Source organism: Notolabrus celidotus, chromosome 9 (assembly GCF_009762535.1).
Source record: "Notolabrus celidotus isolate fNotCel1 chromosome 9, fNotCel1.pri, whole genome shotgun sequence".
NCBI lineage: Eukaryota > Metazoa > Chordata > Actinopteri > Labriformes > Labridae > Notolabrus > Notolabrus celidotus.
The window spans coordinates 20,410,991-20,431,204 of NC_048280.1; the positions used below are offsets into that span (position 1 = coordinate 20,410,991).

Here is a 20,214-nt window from a genome sequence, read left to right on the forward strand (position 1 = left end):
CTTCCTATCCTGATTGATTCAGGTTGGGCAAATTTACAGAGGAGCACCACTGATGCTTTTTCTGAATTAGAAACCAAGGCTGCTGCCATCATTGCATTGATTCTTTGCAAACAGCTCTCTTTGCTCATGTCACTGTCTAAATTATCATGTAATACTAAACCTGATGTATTATGTTGAGCTAACCGATATGTTATTAGACGTTGGAGCTAGCCAAGTAACCTACCCCATCACCAAATGTTCTGCTCTTCTGTAATCTATATCATTTTTTTTACTTTGAACTTATAATTCATGCCTTCCTTATTTCCTTCTTTCCTTCCTTTCTTCCTTCCTCTTCCCTCCCTTCAATCCTTCCCTCCCCCCTTCCCTTCCTTCCTTCCTTCCTTCCTTCCTTCCTTCCTTCCTTCCTTCCTTCCTTCCTTCCTTCCTTCCTTCCTTCCTTCCTTCCTTCCTTCCTTCCTTCCTTCCTTCCTTCCTTCCTTCCTTCCTTCCTTCCTTTTTCTTTCTTTCTTTCCTTCCTTCTTTCTTGCATCCCTTCTTTCCTTCCTTCCTTCCTTCCTTCCTTCCTTCCTTCCTTCCTTCCTTCCTTCCTTCCTTCCTTCCTTCCTTCCTACCTTCTTTCCTTTATTTATTCATTACATATTTATTTATATATATAACTTTTTTGAATATGTTCTTATTATCATAATTCACTGAGTTCTTTCATGTCATCATTGATTATCTATTTTCACCTCCTGAACAGATATTTCTGAAAGCAAAACCATGCCTGCTGACTGAGTAATTGCTTTACTCTCCTTTTTTGTGTGTGAGTTATTTTGCCAGTTATAAAATACAGTCAAAATTAATAGGAATGCTGCTACAAAAGTAAACAAGAGATTCAGTGAAAATTGTTTGTTTTGATATTGTTATTCTTACAACTGCTGCCAGGGGGGTAGGTGTTACATGAGATGATTTATAGCCCACTTGAGAAAATCCCTTTTTTATTTTCCCTTTTTCAGCAACAGTGAGTGAAACATTTGACAGGTGAAAGGAGGCCGGAGGAGATATTGTCCTGTAAAAAAAAAGAAAAAAAAAGCAGCACTTACCGGACAAGATCAGCGAAGAGAAAATACATATTGCTTTGTCCACAGAAAGCACAAACTCATCACAAATCAGAAGTTTCTCATTTTATTGTCCATCTTCTGTAGTTTTTAATTTACTGTAAGTGTGTATGTCTTTCAAACAGTTTAACATTTCCAATTCTCAAACTTCAAGCTTCTAAGTCACCATCCTTATACTATACCTTCACCTTTTAAACATATTTTACCCCCAATTTTTACTCACACAACACCAGCACCACATGTCTGAAATGCAACCAATTCAACAGACAGGCTTGGGTTTTTTTTATGCAAGATACCATAGATAACTTTATAGAGCTGCCAGTTGTTGATGTTTTTATTCATTTTTATTTTTTCACACTAACTTGTTGACACAAGGTCCTCTAGGTAAAATATTACCCTGGCCATCTTCCTCCTTCCCTCCTTACCCTACATTCCTCACTTGACTTTCTCTCTTATTCCCATGTTTTCCCAAGAATTGGGCGTAATGAATTACCCCACTATATCTTCCTCATCTACTCCCTTTTCTTTTCATTCAGCACCCTGGACTCCTTCTTCTCCCCCTTTGTCCTTCTTTCCCTAATTGTTGACATAGCATGGAAATTCCAAATTGCCCCGGCTCTCTCTCAGCCTCCCTTACCTCCTCATTACCTTTTCATTTGTCCTCTTCTCCCTCTCAACGGGCTCCCTCTTTCCTTTCCTCTTTGTTGACATTGTCGGGTTAGCTTTAATGGATCACCCACAGATATCTGCTGCTGGCCCTGCTCTCCCTGTTTCCTCATCCTCCTCCAACATAATCACCGCTCCTCTAGCTCTCTATCTTTCTCTTGCTCTTCCACCATCGCAGTGGAAATACCTTTTCTCTATCTGGCTTTCTCTGCAGATCGTTCCCCATCCATCTTTCCCGCTCTCTGTCTCTCCACTCCTGGATGTTGACATGAGAGGGTGAGTCTAATAGATCACTGTGAAGCATCTGCACCTGTGTTAAATCTCAGAGGAAGCATTGCGTGTGAGTACGTGTGTGTGTGTGCCTGTGCTTGTGTGCACTCTAGAGGAGCCAATGCAGGCTTTCTGTTCAGCACATCTGTGACCTCCTTTAGTGCTGAGCCACTTCCTCCTCTTCCTCTCCTCTTTTCTACTCCTTCATTTCACCTGCTAACACATTCTCATGTCTCCTTCCACCCTGTGCTCTCTATCATTTATAAGCTTACAAAGTAGAGAGGGAACCATTAACATTGACATTGTATTTCAGTTCTCAGAGATACTTCTATGTTACAAGTTATTCTAGTTCCTAAAGAGCACATTTGCTGAATCTTGCAAAACAAATGCTGCGCTATGACATAACACAAAGAGGTAATATTTTAAAGTCACAGCTGAGATCCCCATGTATCATAGGTTCGCGTTGTGCATCATTCAGTGGAAATGCACCACGCTGCAGTGGGGTACTGCTTATAAATAGGCCTCTGTGGGCCCTTCCCAAACCAACTGGGTGTCCTTCAGTGTCCCAGTTCTGTCTGTGCAGAACACCTAAGAGGGCACGCTGTAATTCCTCATTCTCTGCGGCACATCGGGGATTCTTTCTTTTACACACATGTTTCCCTCCTCCCAGTCCAACTACAATGTAATTCCTGGAGGTACACAACTCTTTTAAAGAACATTCACACAGGCCTAGTTCTTCACATGTTCAAAACCTCTGAGGATTCTCTTCTCTCACCCACCCAATTTTTGGGGTTGCGCAGTGGATTATTAATAGAATTTCTTTCTTTCTAAGTTTGCTGTGTAAGGTTTTCTACACAGTGTACTGCTTTCACTTGAACACATTTCTCCTCTGTTATTAAGAGTGGAGCAGGGTGATATTATTTTTTACACATTTGTAACAAGTTTTTTTTAAACAAAGAAAGCACAAGAAATAATCACAAAATAAGATTTCTGGCAGCATGTAAGTACGTTAAAACCTTTTGGGTAACCAGTGACAGTAAATTCTTGTCTGTCTTTTGTAGTTTTAAGCACGCAAAATGAATGAGATATGTTCTTGATTGATTTGTAGGGATAAAAAGCAACACAAAACTCTATAAAAGTTCTTATTCTTGTTGAAAGTCCTTCAAATTCTGATTACTTCTGATTTCTATCAAAGGTGTATTATGGACCATCGGTGTGGGCAGATCTTTGATGGCGACCTAGTTATGTCATTGCGGTTAATTGGGTCTTTATGTCACCTGCCTGGATCTAGTTAATTAAGCTGTCAGAGCCTCAGAAATCCCATGTTGGCATGGACACACATAGGCCCAGACACACCCACACTACCACACACACACATGCACACTCCACCCACACACATCCTGCATATATGTGTGTACATGTATAGTGACCTTAAGTTAACCTGCACAATCTGTCCGGTCTGCCCAGTCCTGGCATGTATTGTATTGTGGTGAGCTCAGTGGCTGCAGTGAATTCCCCACAGTAGCAGTGGGCAGCAGGATCGTTCTAATCACCTCCCAAGTGGAGCATGGATGCAGACAGGAACAGCAGGACATATGGCCAATTAAGACAGGGATGTGAAATGACACAGTGTAGGTGACTGAAATCACACTTCACACAATCAATGTAATTCACTGGCAAGGTCATTATGAACAACTGTTATAAAGAAATCCACACTGCTCTCAGTGCTAGACTGGAAACAGTTTCTTGGCACTGTATTTTATATTCATTTATTTTTCCCACTTTGCCTGGCTAGTTTGTAAAGTTTTCCTTTATCCATCTGTCTCATTGCATAATGTCTGTTATTCTGGTTATGTGTATCTACATGACTTATGTCTGAGAGATGGCCCTTCTTTAGTTGTTTTTGTTCCTTTTATTACACACCTAAATCAAGTTTTCCAGGAAGTCTCAGTCTCAAAGTTTATGGAAGATGTTACTTCTCATTTCTTTTCTTGAACATTAAATTCGTGGAAATATGTTTAAAGTTGGGAAATGTTAAATGAGTGCTATTTTAGCAGAGAAAATCATTATCCTATTGATGTGGAAGTAGAAGAGGCTAAAACTAGAAAAACCAAGATGGTTGTAGTTAAATTCAAAGTGAAGGGTGACTAACAGGAGAAGGAAGGTAAAGGTGGGAGTAATGTGGGGCCTTTGACGCTGAGAGGACCATTATTCCAGAGGTTTTGGAACCTAAGTGTTGCCATTTGTATTTATTTTAATACCACAAATTGGCAGGTATGGGGATGTCAGGAAGTGAAGTGAGCAAGAGAAGAGTCATGGCAGTGCGGAGGAAGGAGGATGAATACAACCATACAAACAAACACACCAACACATAAATACACACAAACCCAAACTGCTACTTAAACTTGTTGTTTTTCAAATGAGTGGTGGCTACTTTACCATTCCCAAAGTTCAGCAAAAGAAAAACAGACTTATAACAGGCTTATAGCTTACTTATTCCAGTATGAGCAAAACTGAATATAAATTAAAAGTTAGGAGGAAAATTTTTAAACTCTGAGAATGATTTCTGTCAAATGGTAAAAGCCCAAAGACTGTCATATCATCCTAGTGGTGTCTCAAGTCTTTGTTACTGGTGGACATTATATCTTAATCTGTGCATAAATGAATACCATCGTCATAAGAAAGTTTGTTGTCAGTCACAAACCTTGAAAACTAAGCAACAAAAGCTTTAGTTTTGCTAACTTTTGTAGCACTGCACACAGAGAATGAATGCATGTCTATGAGTCCATATTTACATAACTGTATTTAATCATGTCACACTGGTAATTTGTAGCTTTTTACAATAATAGCCTTCAATGATCCTCACTTCAGGTTCAAAGCCTTATTGGAAAAGGATCCAGTAGCCTATTACCTTGGAACCTCTGATAATTTGCAATAATGTGTTAGATGTCTTTGTTTTTATTCCAGTCAAATAGACCATGTCTTGTAATTTGTAAAGTAAAAATTTCTAAGGTAAATAGCCTACAATATTTGGGGACACAATGGGTTAGGTCTTGTTGTTAAACATGTCCCAATCAGCTCCTCAGCTCTGCTGAGGTGTTTTCTGGTCTGAGACAATTTAAGGAGTGCGGCTGCAATGTCAGACATCTTATGAAGATTCTCCATTCAAGAATAAAGATTTATTTATTTTTACGGTCATAATGGGCAACTTACAAAAACACTTTTCAATTAATGAAATCACTTTTTGTTCCATTCTCCCGACTCACGTTTCTTCTGGCAACGCTGAGATGTCTCTGCTGGAGTTCACCAGTGTGTTTATTTGCCTCTTCCACGAACACCTCCAACTCCATGGCTTCAAACTTCATTTTTTGTTTACGGCCACTCTACTCTCCTAAACTCTCCATGGTGTCAAGTCGTAGCACACGCAAAATCCTCATTTAGATAGGGCGGTCCGCACGACTTTTGCACCTGTTATCAATTGCGCTAGCAATCATAGTAGATCACCCCCAACACAGCCATTAATAGCACGTGCAATTTTTTTGCTTGCACACGCAATTTAGCACTCATTATTTGGGACAAAGATACAACCTCAATGTTGGTTTTGATTTAATACATGTGGACCTACATTTTTGAAATGTGTTGTTTTTATGTGTTGCTGACAGAACCATTGTACAAATCATAAAACACTTTCTCTCCTGTATCTTTTTGAAACAACAGAGTCCTTTAGTTCATCTAATCATAACAAGCTAATTGTTTTGTCTCAAACACACACAGTCACTCTGCCCCTCTTTCGCACACACACACACACACACACACACACACACACACGCACACGCACACACACACGCACACACACACACACACGCTTCAGCATATTCATGTGCGCTGTTGGATTAAATTTCTATTAGCTTTCCTCGATTGAGTTTGAAGATTGTTGATTAGCCAGTAATGGCCTTTGTTACTGCACTAATGAATAGCTTGATTACTATTCTACTTAGCTACACATCAGGAGGTGGCTGATGTGTGTGTGTAGGTGTGTGTGGCATTTATTGGTATTATCTTCTGATAAACACACAGTCATAGGCAGTCATCTGGGTTTATGTCAAAAAGGCTGGTGGCAGCAGAAGAGAAGGATTGATGGTCTGCAACACTCATTTCTCATTCTCTCTGTATTTCTCTCTCATCTTTCTCTCTGTCTGTGTCCATGTCTCTCAATGTGTGTCCTCCCACCAAGCTCTCTGTTTATCCAGCCTCTCACACACTCCCCCTGTTATATTCTTTCTTTCTTTCTTTCTTTCTTTCTTTCTTTCTTTCTTTCTTGCTTTCTTGCTTTCTTGCTTTCTTGCTTTCTTCCTTTCCTCCTGCTTTCATTTTTCCACTGACTGGAAAGCACAGGCCCTTGAGAACTGGACAACTGGCATGTTACACATTTCTGTGTGTGTATGTGTGTTTTGTGTGTTTGTGTGTCTGTGTGTGAGCATACGTATATTTGTGAGTGTTTGATAATGGAAACAAGCATGCCAATTATGGGGATGGCTCTCTAGTTTCCAGTCAGAGCCAATAGTAATGACAGCGCCACATCTGCTAGTAGCATGGATGTGTGTGTGTGTGTGTGTGTGTGTGTGTGTGTGTGTGTGTGTGTGTGTGTGTGTGTGTGTGTGTGTGTGTGTGTGTGTGTGTGTGTGGGCAGTGTGCTTCTTGTTGTCTTATCCATTTCCCAAAGACAGTGAGCGAGAAATGACAATACAGACAATAGTGTCTGTGTGTGTGTGTGTGTCTGTGTGTGTGTGTGTGTGTGTGTGTGTGTGAGTCTGAGTCTGAGTGTGCTGGAAGGGAGGGCAGGAGGTGTGAACAGGAGGGTGTTATTGGGATGGTTTAGCTGGAATTATGGTTCACATGGGAGCCGACACGCACATCTCCATGAAGTCCTAATGAATGCTCAGACCTGCGAGTCACACAAGTCAAGAGGCAGATTTGAATTGGAGATGAAAGAAAGTAAATGTCACACAAGTTCATATTAGAGAGTGGAGGAGAGACACTCACTGAAGTGTGAATGATGTCCAAGAGCAGAAGTATAATTTCAGCTGTAGTGTTTGGACTGAGCGTGAGGTTAAGTTTGCCTGGCCTTTTACCCAGAGGCACTGACATTTATGACTCTGCACAGACAGCTTCACCCATGGCATTCATGTAAATTCAAGCACAGATTTTGCAAAGTTCAAACACAAGGACAATCTCAGCAGCACTTCCCTTCCAGAAGTTTTGTCTTCACTTATTTCTCATTTGACATTACTGCTCTTTCAAAGAAAGCAGGACATTATATCCATTACAATATCTACACACTATTGAGCATAAAATAGAGCATATCTTTTTCGTTCTGGGCCATTTTGTTTAGTTTTTGGAAAGAAAGTACTTGTGATTATCTATTAAAAAGTCATTTTTGACCATGCTGCATAAAAACAGCATTTCAAACACTTAAATTGTTGCTACTGGACATAATGAAGTCAGCAATTATATTTCCCTCACAGCAAATTTGGCAAAACAAATTAGAGGTATGTTAAGGTAATCTATGGGAAACATGGTTCCCTCGGTGGAGAAGAAATCCTTGCATGATAGTCAGATGGAGTGTCCTTATTTTTAGTTTTATGAATCATTGTTTTAGGACATCTTGCCTTCTCCTGGATAATTCCTCCTCAGGATGATTCAGTCCGACATTTGCCAAAGTGAACACTAAAAATAACATTGAAAGAATTGGAGGTATGAATGTGCAGCGTTCCCATAGTTTGATGAAAAGAAAAACAATACAAATTTTACTGAAAGGAAAGGAAAGTGTTTTTTCCTTAGTTGCCTTCACTCTTTGTCCCCTCTCTGTCTCTACCCACTGATTTCCATCATTTCAGTCTGCTTTACACAAATAAAGTGACAAAGCTAGCTGGCGCGGGTGGCGTGGTGGGGGTGTGGGATTATTAAAACATGGACGAACAGTCTGTTTCCGCCCACACAGAGGTAGTGTAATCACTACAGGAGCTCTTTAACCCACTCATCTGTGGTCTTATAGGGATCCAGATAATATAGCTAATCAAGGGGATAATCCTCAGTGACGAGTATATTAACACTTCAGTGATTCATTGGCTTGCATACAGACACACAAACAAACACACTCACACATGCAGTCCAGATTGCTTCCGCCACTGCCTGTCTTTGATTGCAGATTTTTTTTTGTAACTGGTCTATTTTGTGTTTTTTTTATACAAACATTGTGTGTTTGTGCGTGTTCTGCCTCTGAAAAATTAATGTTGTGATCCAGTGCTGATGCTATCCTTAGACCGTGTATCTCTGCACTCTTATCAGCTCCCATATGAGCCCCTTTGTAGTGGCTCTACAAAGCAAGTCATATTTTAGCATTTGTCATAGTTATTCTTCACTTTGTTATCTTTCGTCTTGCTCTGTGGTCTGCCATTTGTTTTGCTTTTGCAAGATTTACACTGCTTCACAGTAAGACTGTGATGTTGCTCCTCTCAGTCGCAGATATGCAGCAAAAGCTTTGCGTTTCAAAGCAGTCTGTGCTGCTTTTAGAGAGCAACAAAAGGGGAATATATATCTCTATATCTTGCCCTACTTTTATCTATCTCAGCATGTGACCAAGTCTTTGTTCCACTGCCAGAGAAAGATGCATATCTCTATAGATTGTGCAATACATTACATTTTCTGCAGGCTTGACTTTGCATCATACAACACGAGACATTTGTCCTGAAGATGGGAGTCAGAAAACATATGGAGGCATTTACATATTTCAAAAATCATTCTTCACTCCACTACTTCAGTGTTTAAACACTTCAAGCAAGTTCATGATTTAGAGCTGAGGGAATACACCTCTGTTTTTATCTTGTATTCAGGGGCAAACGGTTTGAAAAATACCTGTAGCAAAGTAAAAATCTCAGTCACAGGGTCAAGCAGAAAAAACATGAACAAATGTCTCTGTAACTGATTAAATGAAGCCTTTATCTCTTTGAAAAGAAAACCTTTTTGGTTTCTTTGTCTTAAGGATAAAAAGGAAATGGACTCTTCTTGAACCTTTTAAAAGCTCCTTTCACATTTGAAACAAAGGATGAGAGTAAAGCTTATGTTTGTGCACATTCTACACTGTCAAAGGTTTGATCTCACACTCTGTATGTGTATCCACGGTCATGTCCAATATAATGCCAGTATTTCATATATCTACACCACGGCTGTAAACCAAAGGTTCTGTGTGTTGTTCTTCGTGTGTATTTGTGTCTAGTGATGTGTGAGTAAAGCAGAGCCAGAGAGACAGGTGATGTGGGGGCGAGAGTTAAAATAACAAATACACATTCTCCCCTGGGGTTGATTTGATCCAATCAACCTCCCTCTGCCATTCACACACACACAGACACACCCACACAAACGCACACACCGTCTCTAACACCAGCTGTGGCTAATGATGCAGTGGCAGTGGCTGTGTAGCCACCACATGTGGTCTCTTTGTCTGAGCCCAGCAGAGCACACATCAGTCTCACATGCTTCAACCTTCGGGCATCACCACAGACTGGGGCTATTTCCAGGGCCTCTTTGTGTAAGAACTCACTACCTTTAAGTAAGGTGATATTATCTGTATTCGGTGCTGCAATCACATGTCCAGTACACAAGTTAGACTCAGATTTGTAACTTGATCTCTTTTGGAACTCATTTTATAAACACATAATTCCTTCACAGTAAGTCACTTCAGATCAAACACCTTATTTGCTTGAGTTTTTTGATTATGTCGGTACTTTTGATGAACAGATAAGATGGCAAACAATCATTTCTTTTAATGGTGATGTTGGTGATAAAACCACAGGCAGGATTCTTCAAACAAAAAGACTGTTTTTGCCAATGACAAAGATTTTCTTCATATTCATATACAAAGCACTACTTTTCATCACAAGCACATATAGGGGTGAGAATCGTAAACCGGATCCGACTTAGAACCGGTTCCAATTGATCAATTCCATCGGAATTTTGCACCTGAAATGTTATCGATACTTCTTAACGATACATTTCCCAGCACAACGTCACCTTGCGGTTCTTTATTTACATTGCGTCACACACTCTGCGACGCAGAACTCCTAGGAGCAAATACCTCAAATATCCTGAAGCATTTGTTGACTCAACCTCGAAGCTTGGGTTTCGCGTCAGCCCGAAATGGAGAAGGGTTCATGTAAACATGTTCGTGTTGTGGAGGCGAAAATAAATAATATAAAGATATACTCATCTTTCACTCTACAACTTAAGACTTTCAGTTTACTTTAAATGTTCACTGATCTAATAAGTCGTGCCAAAGCCATAAATCATGAGTGCTGTTGTGAGAATTTCAAAAAGCTTCATAGGTTTTGTACTTTTATGACCTATGAACAACTGCATTCTTTATAGTGTAATTTGCTTTAGATGATCTTTGCTTTTTGTGTTTGTTGGATGCATCTGTCCACCCTGATGCAAACTTGATAAGCAATAATATTGGGGTCACTCTTGAAACAAGTTTGTGAAACAGGCCACTTTTAGTTTAACCTATTCTTACTTCAGTTTCACTTAAAAAGTGAATCAACTAAAAGCATTTGCATTATTTTATATGCATGTTTATTGCTGATTTAAACTTATATCACCTCCATGAAAATATGTTGTGGTTACGAGAAGTCTGATTAACTTCTGAGATGCTACACTGATTGAAAGAGGCTCACAGAAGAAAGAAGGATGTCCCTAAAAGAGAACAACATTTGCTTCATGTGCAACGCCTCTTCTTTACAAGTGTAGCAAGAACAGAGGAACAAGGTGTTCTGAATTTGGTAACAGAATGAAAACAGCACTCCACCCTGGATCAAAAGAGAGGGAAGCTGCTCCAGAGCACAGCGGGTATCATCTTCCAATTCACAAAAGTCAGTGGTAGAAACCTGACAGTCAGACCATGCTCTGAGATTAGCCTTGTCAAGGTGTCTGTGGCAGGCCCTGCTGACGGGGCAATTAGGTTCAGAGTTCTTCACAGTGTTCAGTGAACATGGCTGGCGCTCCTGTTATACTCCAAGAACATGTACTGGCGTTATCAGAACTGGGAATGAGAGCAAGTGGTTATGTAACAGACACTCCAGACTGAACCGTGTACCTCTTACTGCCAAGTCTCAATGAGTGTAATAATATCCCAAATAACAAGGCTGAGACTACAGCAGCCAGTGCAGCTTTTCATCAATTTTACCTAGAATATGTGGCACATATGATGCCAGAAAATAACCATAATTATGATTAATTTTAGCCCAGAGGTCATCAGAAATTCTTAATACTAAACTAATGCCACCATAGTGCATCTTCCTTTGATGAATTGGTTATAGTAGGCAAAGTTCTATATATATACATATATATATATATATATATATATGTATATATATATATATATATATATATACAGGGTTCCCACGCGTCCTGGAAAACCTGGAAAACCTGGAAAACAGTTGACCAGTTTTCCAGTACTGGAAAACACCTGAAAAATGGGAGGAAAAAGTAAAATGTCCTGGAAAATCACATATAGTCCTGGAAAATTATTCCAACATGGCTGCGTGCGACCTGACCCTATTAACAAAACACATCCCCATTCATTGAAAGTTGAGTGCACGCTGTGCTGGAAAAGACAGCAACACTGCACAACTTTTTTCGAATCTTTTCTCCTTCACTTGGTCATAATCATGCATTCACAGAAAACGGGGGTATATTGTCTAGTTTTATGGTACATGAACCTTGTAGAGTGCTCTTTTGATTCAAAGAGTCTTATATTTAAGTTATAGTGTGACCAGTGGAGTCAGCAGAGAGCTTGGGGGTCTGTGCCTCACAACTTTCTCTGCAGGCTGAGAGCTCAATTACCGTACTCTAGCTCAGTTGTTCTCAAAGTGGGGTCCTGGGACCCCTGGCGGTCCGCGAACCATAGTATGGGGGTCCGTGAAATAATTTGAATACATTTCTAATAAATTTTAAAATTGTGCTGTGTCATTACAAAACAGCATATACACCATTGTTAGGATACCATTTGGTGGCTCGAAGGGATATGTGAGTCTTGCTACTGTTAATTTTCTGAAAGCGTTTAAGATCAATTACTTGAAAAGTATAAATGCTGTCATGTTGAGTCCACAAGGAATGAAATGACCCTCTGATTTAAAGTATACAAGTGGTATTTACTTGATTCAAATTGAAGTGTTATCTGTTTATCACTATGATACAGGTCTGAAGTATTTACATTGATACATTTTACAATACAAATAGTTCCAAGGGAAACTAAAAGTGCAAATGGTAGTAAGCATGTGCTTTAGTGATGGGAAGTTCAGCTCTTTTCAGAGAGCCGGCTCTTTTAACTCGGCTCCCAAAGAAGAGCCGGCTCTTTCGACTCCCGAACGGCTCCTAATTAAGGATCTTTTGTAGCTGTATATTTTACCTTAATTTTACAAAAACTAATGGTTTGTGTGTTTAAAACCCTTTTACGTACGGTGTTTTTATGAGAAGACTTATAACTGACCAATTTTGTGCATTTATTCTGTTACATAACCATTCTTACCCTGATCCTAGGGTTAGGGTTATGATAAGGGTTAGGATTAGGGTTAAGGTTAGGGTTAGGATTAGGGTTAGGGTTGGAGTTAGGGTTGTGATTAGGGTTAGGGTTAGGGTTAGAACCAGAACTAAACTTAAGCAAACCCAACCAGAACCAAACTCATGCAAACTGAACCAGAACCAAACTCAAGCAAACCCAACCAGAACCGGACCAGACCCGGACCAGTACCGAACGAGAACCGTACCAGAACGGAACCAGAACCGTACCAGAAATGAATCAGAACCGAACTAGAACCGAACCGTACCAGAACCGAACCAGAACCGAACCGTACCAGAACCGAACCAGAACCAAACCAGAACCGAACCAGAACCGAACCAGAACCGAACCGAACCGTACCATACCCGGACCAGAACCGTACCAGATCCGAACCAAAACAGAACCAGAACGGAACCGTACCAGAACCGAACCAGACCCGGAGCAGAACCGAACCAGAACCGAACCAGAACCAAACCAGAACCGAACCGAACCGAATCAGAAGCAAACTCAAGCAAACAGAACCAGAACCAACTCAAGCAAACAGAACCAGAACCAGAACCAAACTTGACTAAACAGAACCACAACCAACCTCGAGCAAACAGAACCAGAAACAAACTCATGCAAACAGAACCAGAACCAAACTCATGCAAAACAAACAGTACCGAACTGGAGCAAACATTATTAATGTCCTCAGGTTAGCAATAAGAAAAATTTGATGCCTCAGCTTGGATGGGCTGATCCGATTTCTCCTCTCAGTGAGTATTTGCCGGGTCTTCAAGAAGACTCTCTCTGAAGGAACAGATGAAGCCACGATACACAGCCCCCCCCCCCCATCACCTGAATCCTATATCCTCACGGGAGTGCAAACTCCCGATAGTGAAAACAAACGGAACAAAAAGAGCGACACAGCTGCACAGAAACTCCACGTTGTAGACATCGCTGATCATAATAGACATCGCCATGCAGGAAGACAGTTTACATTTTTTTAAACCTCTGAGAGATCTTCAAATACAGAGTGCGTCTTAACACCGGTGTGATTTTTTTCAGAGTTTACGGTAACTCAAAAACGTGACATTTACTTTGTTTTATATCCACCACTTAGCAGGATGAATATCATGATTAAACCGCTATATTTTGAGTTGAGTTGAGTTGAGAAAAATTTGCGGCCATTTTTGTCATTGAGTTCTATTTAGGTCATTATTGCACTGATCCTCTGATCATTATTATTATTTATTTAAGTAAGGCAGCTTCCTGATTCCTTTGTAGGCTCTTTTGTTTTTTTTTCTTAGCTCATTTTATATTTTTTGAGAAAAGAGAAAGCTGAGATGAGAGCTGCCCATCATTGTTACTTGGTTGCACTAATAAAGTGAAGTGCTGTAAATCTGTGGTTGCATTATTCTATTATCAATTTGCCATCATTTTTAAGAATGTAAGAGATGATTTCATTGATAGCCATAGACTACATGTCTTTCAATGTAGACTTCCACTGAGAGGAACATATTAGACTATTTAGGAACTAAATTAGGAACTAAATTTAGACTGTCATACCAGCTTGATCATCAATGAAAATGTCCTGGAAATGTCCTGGAAAATGATCTCTGTAAAAGAGTGGGAACCTTGTATATATTGAGGTTGCTTTTACAAGAAAGCCAACACAAAGCCTTATATTTGCATTACAGTGCTGCCTCACAGCTCTCTTTAAGCCTTGCACAAATATGTCTCACATTAATAAGAAGCACATTGATGTAGTGTATAAGGGATAACTGATCATTGACTTCAGATCTCTGAGAACAGAGTCTCACAGTCAAGCATATTAATTAGAACTGTATGCAAAGATCCTTTTCTCTTTATCTGCACTACAGTACAGCTTATTTAACATCCCGAGCATGAGTAATTATAAATAAACATAACAAACGTTGTATTTGCTTTCATTTGTTCCACAGCGCCAACAATCTCTTTCTATTATATCAACTTTGTGTCTGGATGTATTACATATATATATATATATATATATGTATATATATATATATATATATATATATATATATATATATATATGTGTGTGTGTGTGTTTGTTTGTATGTGTTGATTCCTCCAGTATAACCTTTACTTTGTAATAGAAACTAAAAGGTCGCACAGTGTCTCACTTAAGATTGGAAATTCAGAGCTACAGTGAGCCCCATGGCCAAAGAGCACTACTAAATCTCTACAGATCAGAGGGAGAAGCAGGTGGAATAACTGTGTGAGAAGACTGCCAGGCTGGCCCATGCAGGCAGTAAACCAAAGAATAACACAGAATTTCCTCTTTTCTGCATCTGAGATTCCCATTTCCTAATGTTAGGGGAGGAGGAAATTAAACAACCTGAATTTAACAACACGCCTCGGACATTTATGTGGCTGCCATAAAGCCCGGACAGGTTGAATTTATGAGGGTTTGGATCAGTAAATACAGCACTCAGGAAATGTGATTAGGCTCATAATTAGGATAGTTTTTCACTGTCCCATTCTTCACCCAAAGTACCTTGCAGAAACATATGCTCTGGATATTTTCCTCCTTTTCTTCACTGCCACTCAGGGGTGTTAAATTGTGAAGGGTCCACTGTGGATGATTTCTGTGTCTGTCTGTAGGCAGTTGTTTCCTTATTTACTACAGTATACTTATATTTTTTTCCTCCTGCACCTTAAAGTCAAATGCAAATTTCATATTTGATTTCTGAAACATATTCTGTGTGGGGGTGATTAGGTCAGTTTGTATTAGCTTTTTCTCTCTTTCTTATAAATTGAACCACGAAATATGAAATTGCTGTTAGAAGTTTTACCAAGCCTTTTCCTAGTCTTGTAATTATTTATTTACCTGGATTTTCAATTGGTACTGTACTTTCTTCAAAGTTTTTGTGTGTGGAACAAGTGAAAACAAGACTTAAACAGCTTTCTTTTATATAAAAGGAGGTTGGAAAACAAGATTATATCAACACTGACGCTTAGTTCTTTTGGGCTTTATTTTGTATTCTTTCACACAGATATAATCTTTCGGATGAACTTTTCTTTCAAATACAATTTCAATTCTTTCTCACATATCTCCTTATCTTATTATGCTCAGGTTTGATGAGATGTGAAAACAAGATATGTGTTTTCTCATGCTCCCCCCCCACCTTACAGATCTAATGAGTGTTAAAAAGAAAAGAACATAAGCTTAATTACTATTTTTGGGTTTGTTTAATCCGGTTTTGGGTATTTAGGTTTTTCCGATATGCTCTTGAAATTTATTGTAGACATCTTATGTTACAGAACACCTTCATACTGACCTTTTATCTCTTCCTTGTGTGTCGCCAGGTGGAGTGGTTGAAGAATGAAGAGATAATTGACCCAGCAGAGGACAGGAACTTCTACATCACCATTGACCACAACCTGATCATAAAGCAGGCGCGTCTGTCCGACACCGCCAACTACACTTGTGTGGCAAAGAACATCGTGGCCAAAAGACGAAGCACTACTGCCACTGTTATAGTTTATGGTAAGTTTGCATGCAATAATCAGTGAGTGAATTTTATATTACACTGTTAAAAAACAGGGTGGAATCGATATGCTTTTGTCTTAGTTAAAAGTATTGCGGTGCAAAAACACTGCAAATTGAAAGTTTTGATTACTGTGATTTTACTTTCCTTTCTAAACAAAAAAATAATCTTAAGATAATATAGCTTGCAGCATATCTATGTAACATCTCCAAAAAGCAATGTATATTCAAGCAGCAACCTCCGGTCTCAAACGATGAAGCCCATGCAGAAGTGTTATAAACTGAGTTCAAACTCCGCCCCTCTACGTCACACTCTGCCTGGTTGAGTTCCGCATTTCCAATATGGCGGTGACGTCACAGATACTACGTCAATATTTTTTACAGTCTATGTGTATTTAACATGTCAGTGTGTCAATCATTGCCTTTTTATTTATTTGTTGTTAATATCTACCACAACACTCATTCGAGACATACACACGATCTGTTTCTACAAATTAAATGGTCTGTCTCTTTGATGATCCTCTGTTAAGATGAAAAATCATGCCCCGTTCAGTATGTAATCAATTGCCTGGAGCAGTGACATCAGTACTTTTCTGAACAGTACAGGCTTCAATGTTTCAGAAGAAGTGCTCAGAGTTGCTAAACTCTGCAAAGTCTGAAAAAGATGCAGGGTGCAGCTGTTTCTCCCTTAGTGATCACATGCTGCTGATTACATTCCCTCCTCAGTGGGAAAAACCTCTACAAAAAAGTTTAATAGACTAACTCAGTGTGTACCCTAAGTGCAGTTAATACTAGAAAGCTAATGCTAGTGCCAACATTAGCCAATGGTCATTTTAAAAGCTCAAGCTCATGGTGGCTGTTTTTCTGGAAAAAAAAATATGACACATCTCATATTCTCTCTAATCTCTCTCTCTCTCTCTCTTTCTTTTTGTTTTTATTTGCCTGATACTTCCCACCTCACTCTGACGTCACCCAATTTAAACTCACCAAGCCTGATTTCAGTTTTAAATTAGAACACGTGGGCTTTCCAAATGCCTGAACATTCTCCAATTTCCCTCCTCCGCCAAATGAACTGTGCAGCATATGGCATGATAACAGCTGTGAAAAAAAAAACAAAAAACTTTTTTCCGTTTTTACCAAATGCCAGTCTGACATGAGAGGACTGGACACATTTTGAGGAGAAACAATGTGAAGCACAACACATACACTTGCAGTGTTTTTTTTGCCATCTAACACTGAGTCTATTCACTGGGAGGAGTGTTTCAATCAAAAATAACAGTGCGTGCGTGCGTGCGTGCGTGCGTGCGTGCGTGCGTGTGTGTGTGTATGATATAGACATCAAGAGATGGAGTGGTTTGACACTGATGTATCCTTACAGAAATAGAATGTTCAATCTGCAGTTCAATCTTCTGGGCTCCACAAGGGCCTGGCTGACACTGTTGACAAGGTGAAACAGTAGCGTGAAAAAAGAGGAGGGTAAGGGGGAAAAAATGAAGCAGTTTTAGATACAGGAGACAGGTGAGGAGGGAGGAGGAGAGAGAAGGAGAAAGAAGGTGAGTGAAGAAGAGATGACAAAGGTGACTGTCCCTAATTTTACTAGATTGGGTGTTGGGAAAAGGAGTGGGCACTATCCACTGGGCCGAGACATACATGTCCAGATTCTGCAGAGGAGTCTCAACCCACTGCATCACTCCGAATGACAACACACCCTCTCTCTTGGTGTCCTTATGATTCATTCTATTCTTATTCCTCATATTTCTCTTTATTTCTGTATCTTGACAACCCTTATCTTTATGCTCTGTACTTTACTTCCACTGGCTGTCCTGGTTGACACGCCTCTGCAACGTTGCATAGACATCGGGGACTGTGCCTCTAGAGTGGCAGACGGGTGTGGTGGTCCCCCTTCTTGAAAAGGGGGACCACAATAGGGGGATCACACCCCTCAGCCTCTCTGGGAAAGTCTACTCTAGGGTGCTGGAGAGGAGAGTCCGGCTGTTGGTTGAACCTCGGATACAGGAGGAACAATGCGGTTTTCGTCCTGGCCGTGGAACACTGGACCAGCTCTACACCCTCGGGAGGGTGCTGGAGGGGGGAGTTTGCCCAACCAGTCCACATGTGCTTTGTGGACCTGGAGAAGGCTTACGACCGTGTCCCCCGAGGTATCCTTTGGGGGATGCTCCGGTAATATGGGGTGGATGGCCTGTTGCTACAGGCCGTTCAGTCTCTGTATTGTCGGAGCCAGAGTTTGGTTCCCATTGCCGGCAGTAAGTCGAATTCGTTCCCGGTAGGGGTTGGACTCCGCCAGGGCTGCCCCTTTTCTGTTCATAACTTTTATGGACAGAATTTCTAGGCGCAGCCAAGTGGCTGAGGGTGTCCGGTTTGGTGGCCTTGGGATTCCGTCTCTGCTCTTTGCAGATGATGTGGTCCTATTGGCTGCATCAAACGGTCACCTCCGGCTCGCACTGGGACGGTTTGCAGCTGAGTGTGAAGCAGCGGGGATGAGGATCAGCACCTCCAAGTCTGAGGCCATGGTGCTCAGTCGGAAAAGGGTGGCTTGCCCTCTCTGGGTCGGAGGGGAGTCTTTGCCCCAGGCGGAGGAGTTTAAGTATCTCGGGGTCTTGTTCACGAGTGAGGGGAAAAGGGAGCGGGAGATTGACAGACGGATCGGGGCGGCGTCTGCAGTGATGCAGGCGCTGTACCGGTCTGTCGTGGTGAAGAGAGAGCTGAGCCAGAAGGCAAAGCTCTCAATTTACCGGTCAATCTACGTTTCGACCCTCACCTATGGTCACAAGCTGTGGGTAGTGACCGAAAGAACAAGATCGCGAATACAAGCGGCCGAAATGAGCTTTCTCCGCAGGGTGTCTGGGCTCAGCCTTAGAGATAGGGTCAGGAGCTCAGACATACGGGAGAGGCTCAAAGTAGAGTCGCTGCTCCTCCGGATCAAGAGGAACCAGATGAGGTGGTCCGGGCATCTGGTCAGGATGCCTCCCGGACGTCTCCCTGGGGAGGTGTTTCGGGCATGTCTGTCTGGGAGGATGCCACGGGCAAGACCCAGGACACGCTGGCAAGACTATGTCTCTCAGCTGGCCTGGGAGCGCCTCGGTATTCTCCCAGAAGAGCTGGTGGAAGTGGCCGGGGAGAGGAGTGTCTGGGCTTCCCTGCTGAGGCTGCTGCCCCCACGACCCGGACCCGGATAAGCGGAAGAAGATGGATGGATGGATGGACTTTACTTCCAAATTTATTTAATAATATTCACCATTAATATAAAATAATAAAGCAAAACATAGGTGTAAAATCAGCAGGGTGCATGAAAATCTTTCATGGTACAAAAATGCGGTTGACACAAAAACAAAGGGGAAGTGGAACAAGCTACAAATGGATACCAAGAAAGAAAATGTGCATATTGACTATAAAATGCACATGGCCAATTTGGCTGCACAGAACCCAGATTCTTCTTTGTAGGTTATTTTTCCCTCCCCGGGCTCTCTCCAAAAAGAGTTCAGGGTTAAGTAATTTGCTAGCAGCATGACAGCATGTGAACACAGTGGGGAAAACTTGTGCTCCAGTAGCAGCAGGGTAATCGAAGAGTTGCACAAGAGTGTGTGTGTGTGTGTGTGTGTGTGTGTGTGTGTGTGTGTGTGTGTGTGTGTGTGTGTGTGTGTGTGTGTGTGTGTGTTTGTTTGTTTGTTTGTTTGTTTGTTTGTTTGTGTGTGTTTGTGTTTGTGTGGTATTGGTGTGCAGGAAAACCAAGCTGTTTCCACTAAACTTCCACATCATTGCCTACTGGTATCTGCACAAAGACTCCATCAAGACAATTACTCAAATTAAATCAAACAACACATTGAAGGGACAGGTTTCTCCATTAAAGATGATGTCTCTGTGATAGAAAATGTTCGACATTGCCATTGATTGACTCACAACTGACCTATTTTGGAAACACATTACAAAACCTAGGGCTTCACTTTATTAATTTGTCTAACAAAGATTGATAGATTCAATGGAGAGTGCTTTATCTTTCTTTAAAAGGCAGATTCTGATCTGATAGTACAACGCCA

General features: G+C 40.9%; 1 protein-coding gene across 3 annotated transcripts in view; it reads left to right on the forward strand.

Moving 5' to 3' along the window:
• LOC117819349 (netrin receptor UNC5C-like) overlaps nt 1-20,214 on the forward strand; it is a 216,816-nt gene that overhangs the window by 149,673 nt on the left and 46,929 nt on the right. For all 3 annotated transcript variants that reach the window (XM_034692652.1, XM_034692654.1, XM_034692655.1), the window contains exon 5: nt 15,979-16,159. In XM_034692652.1, the coding sequence (XP_034548543.1) occupies nt 15,979-16,159 (181 nt within the window). The remainder of the gene's footprint in view (nt 1-15,978; nt 16,160-20,214) is intronic.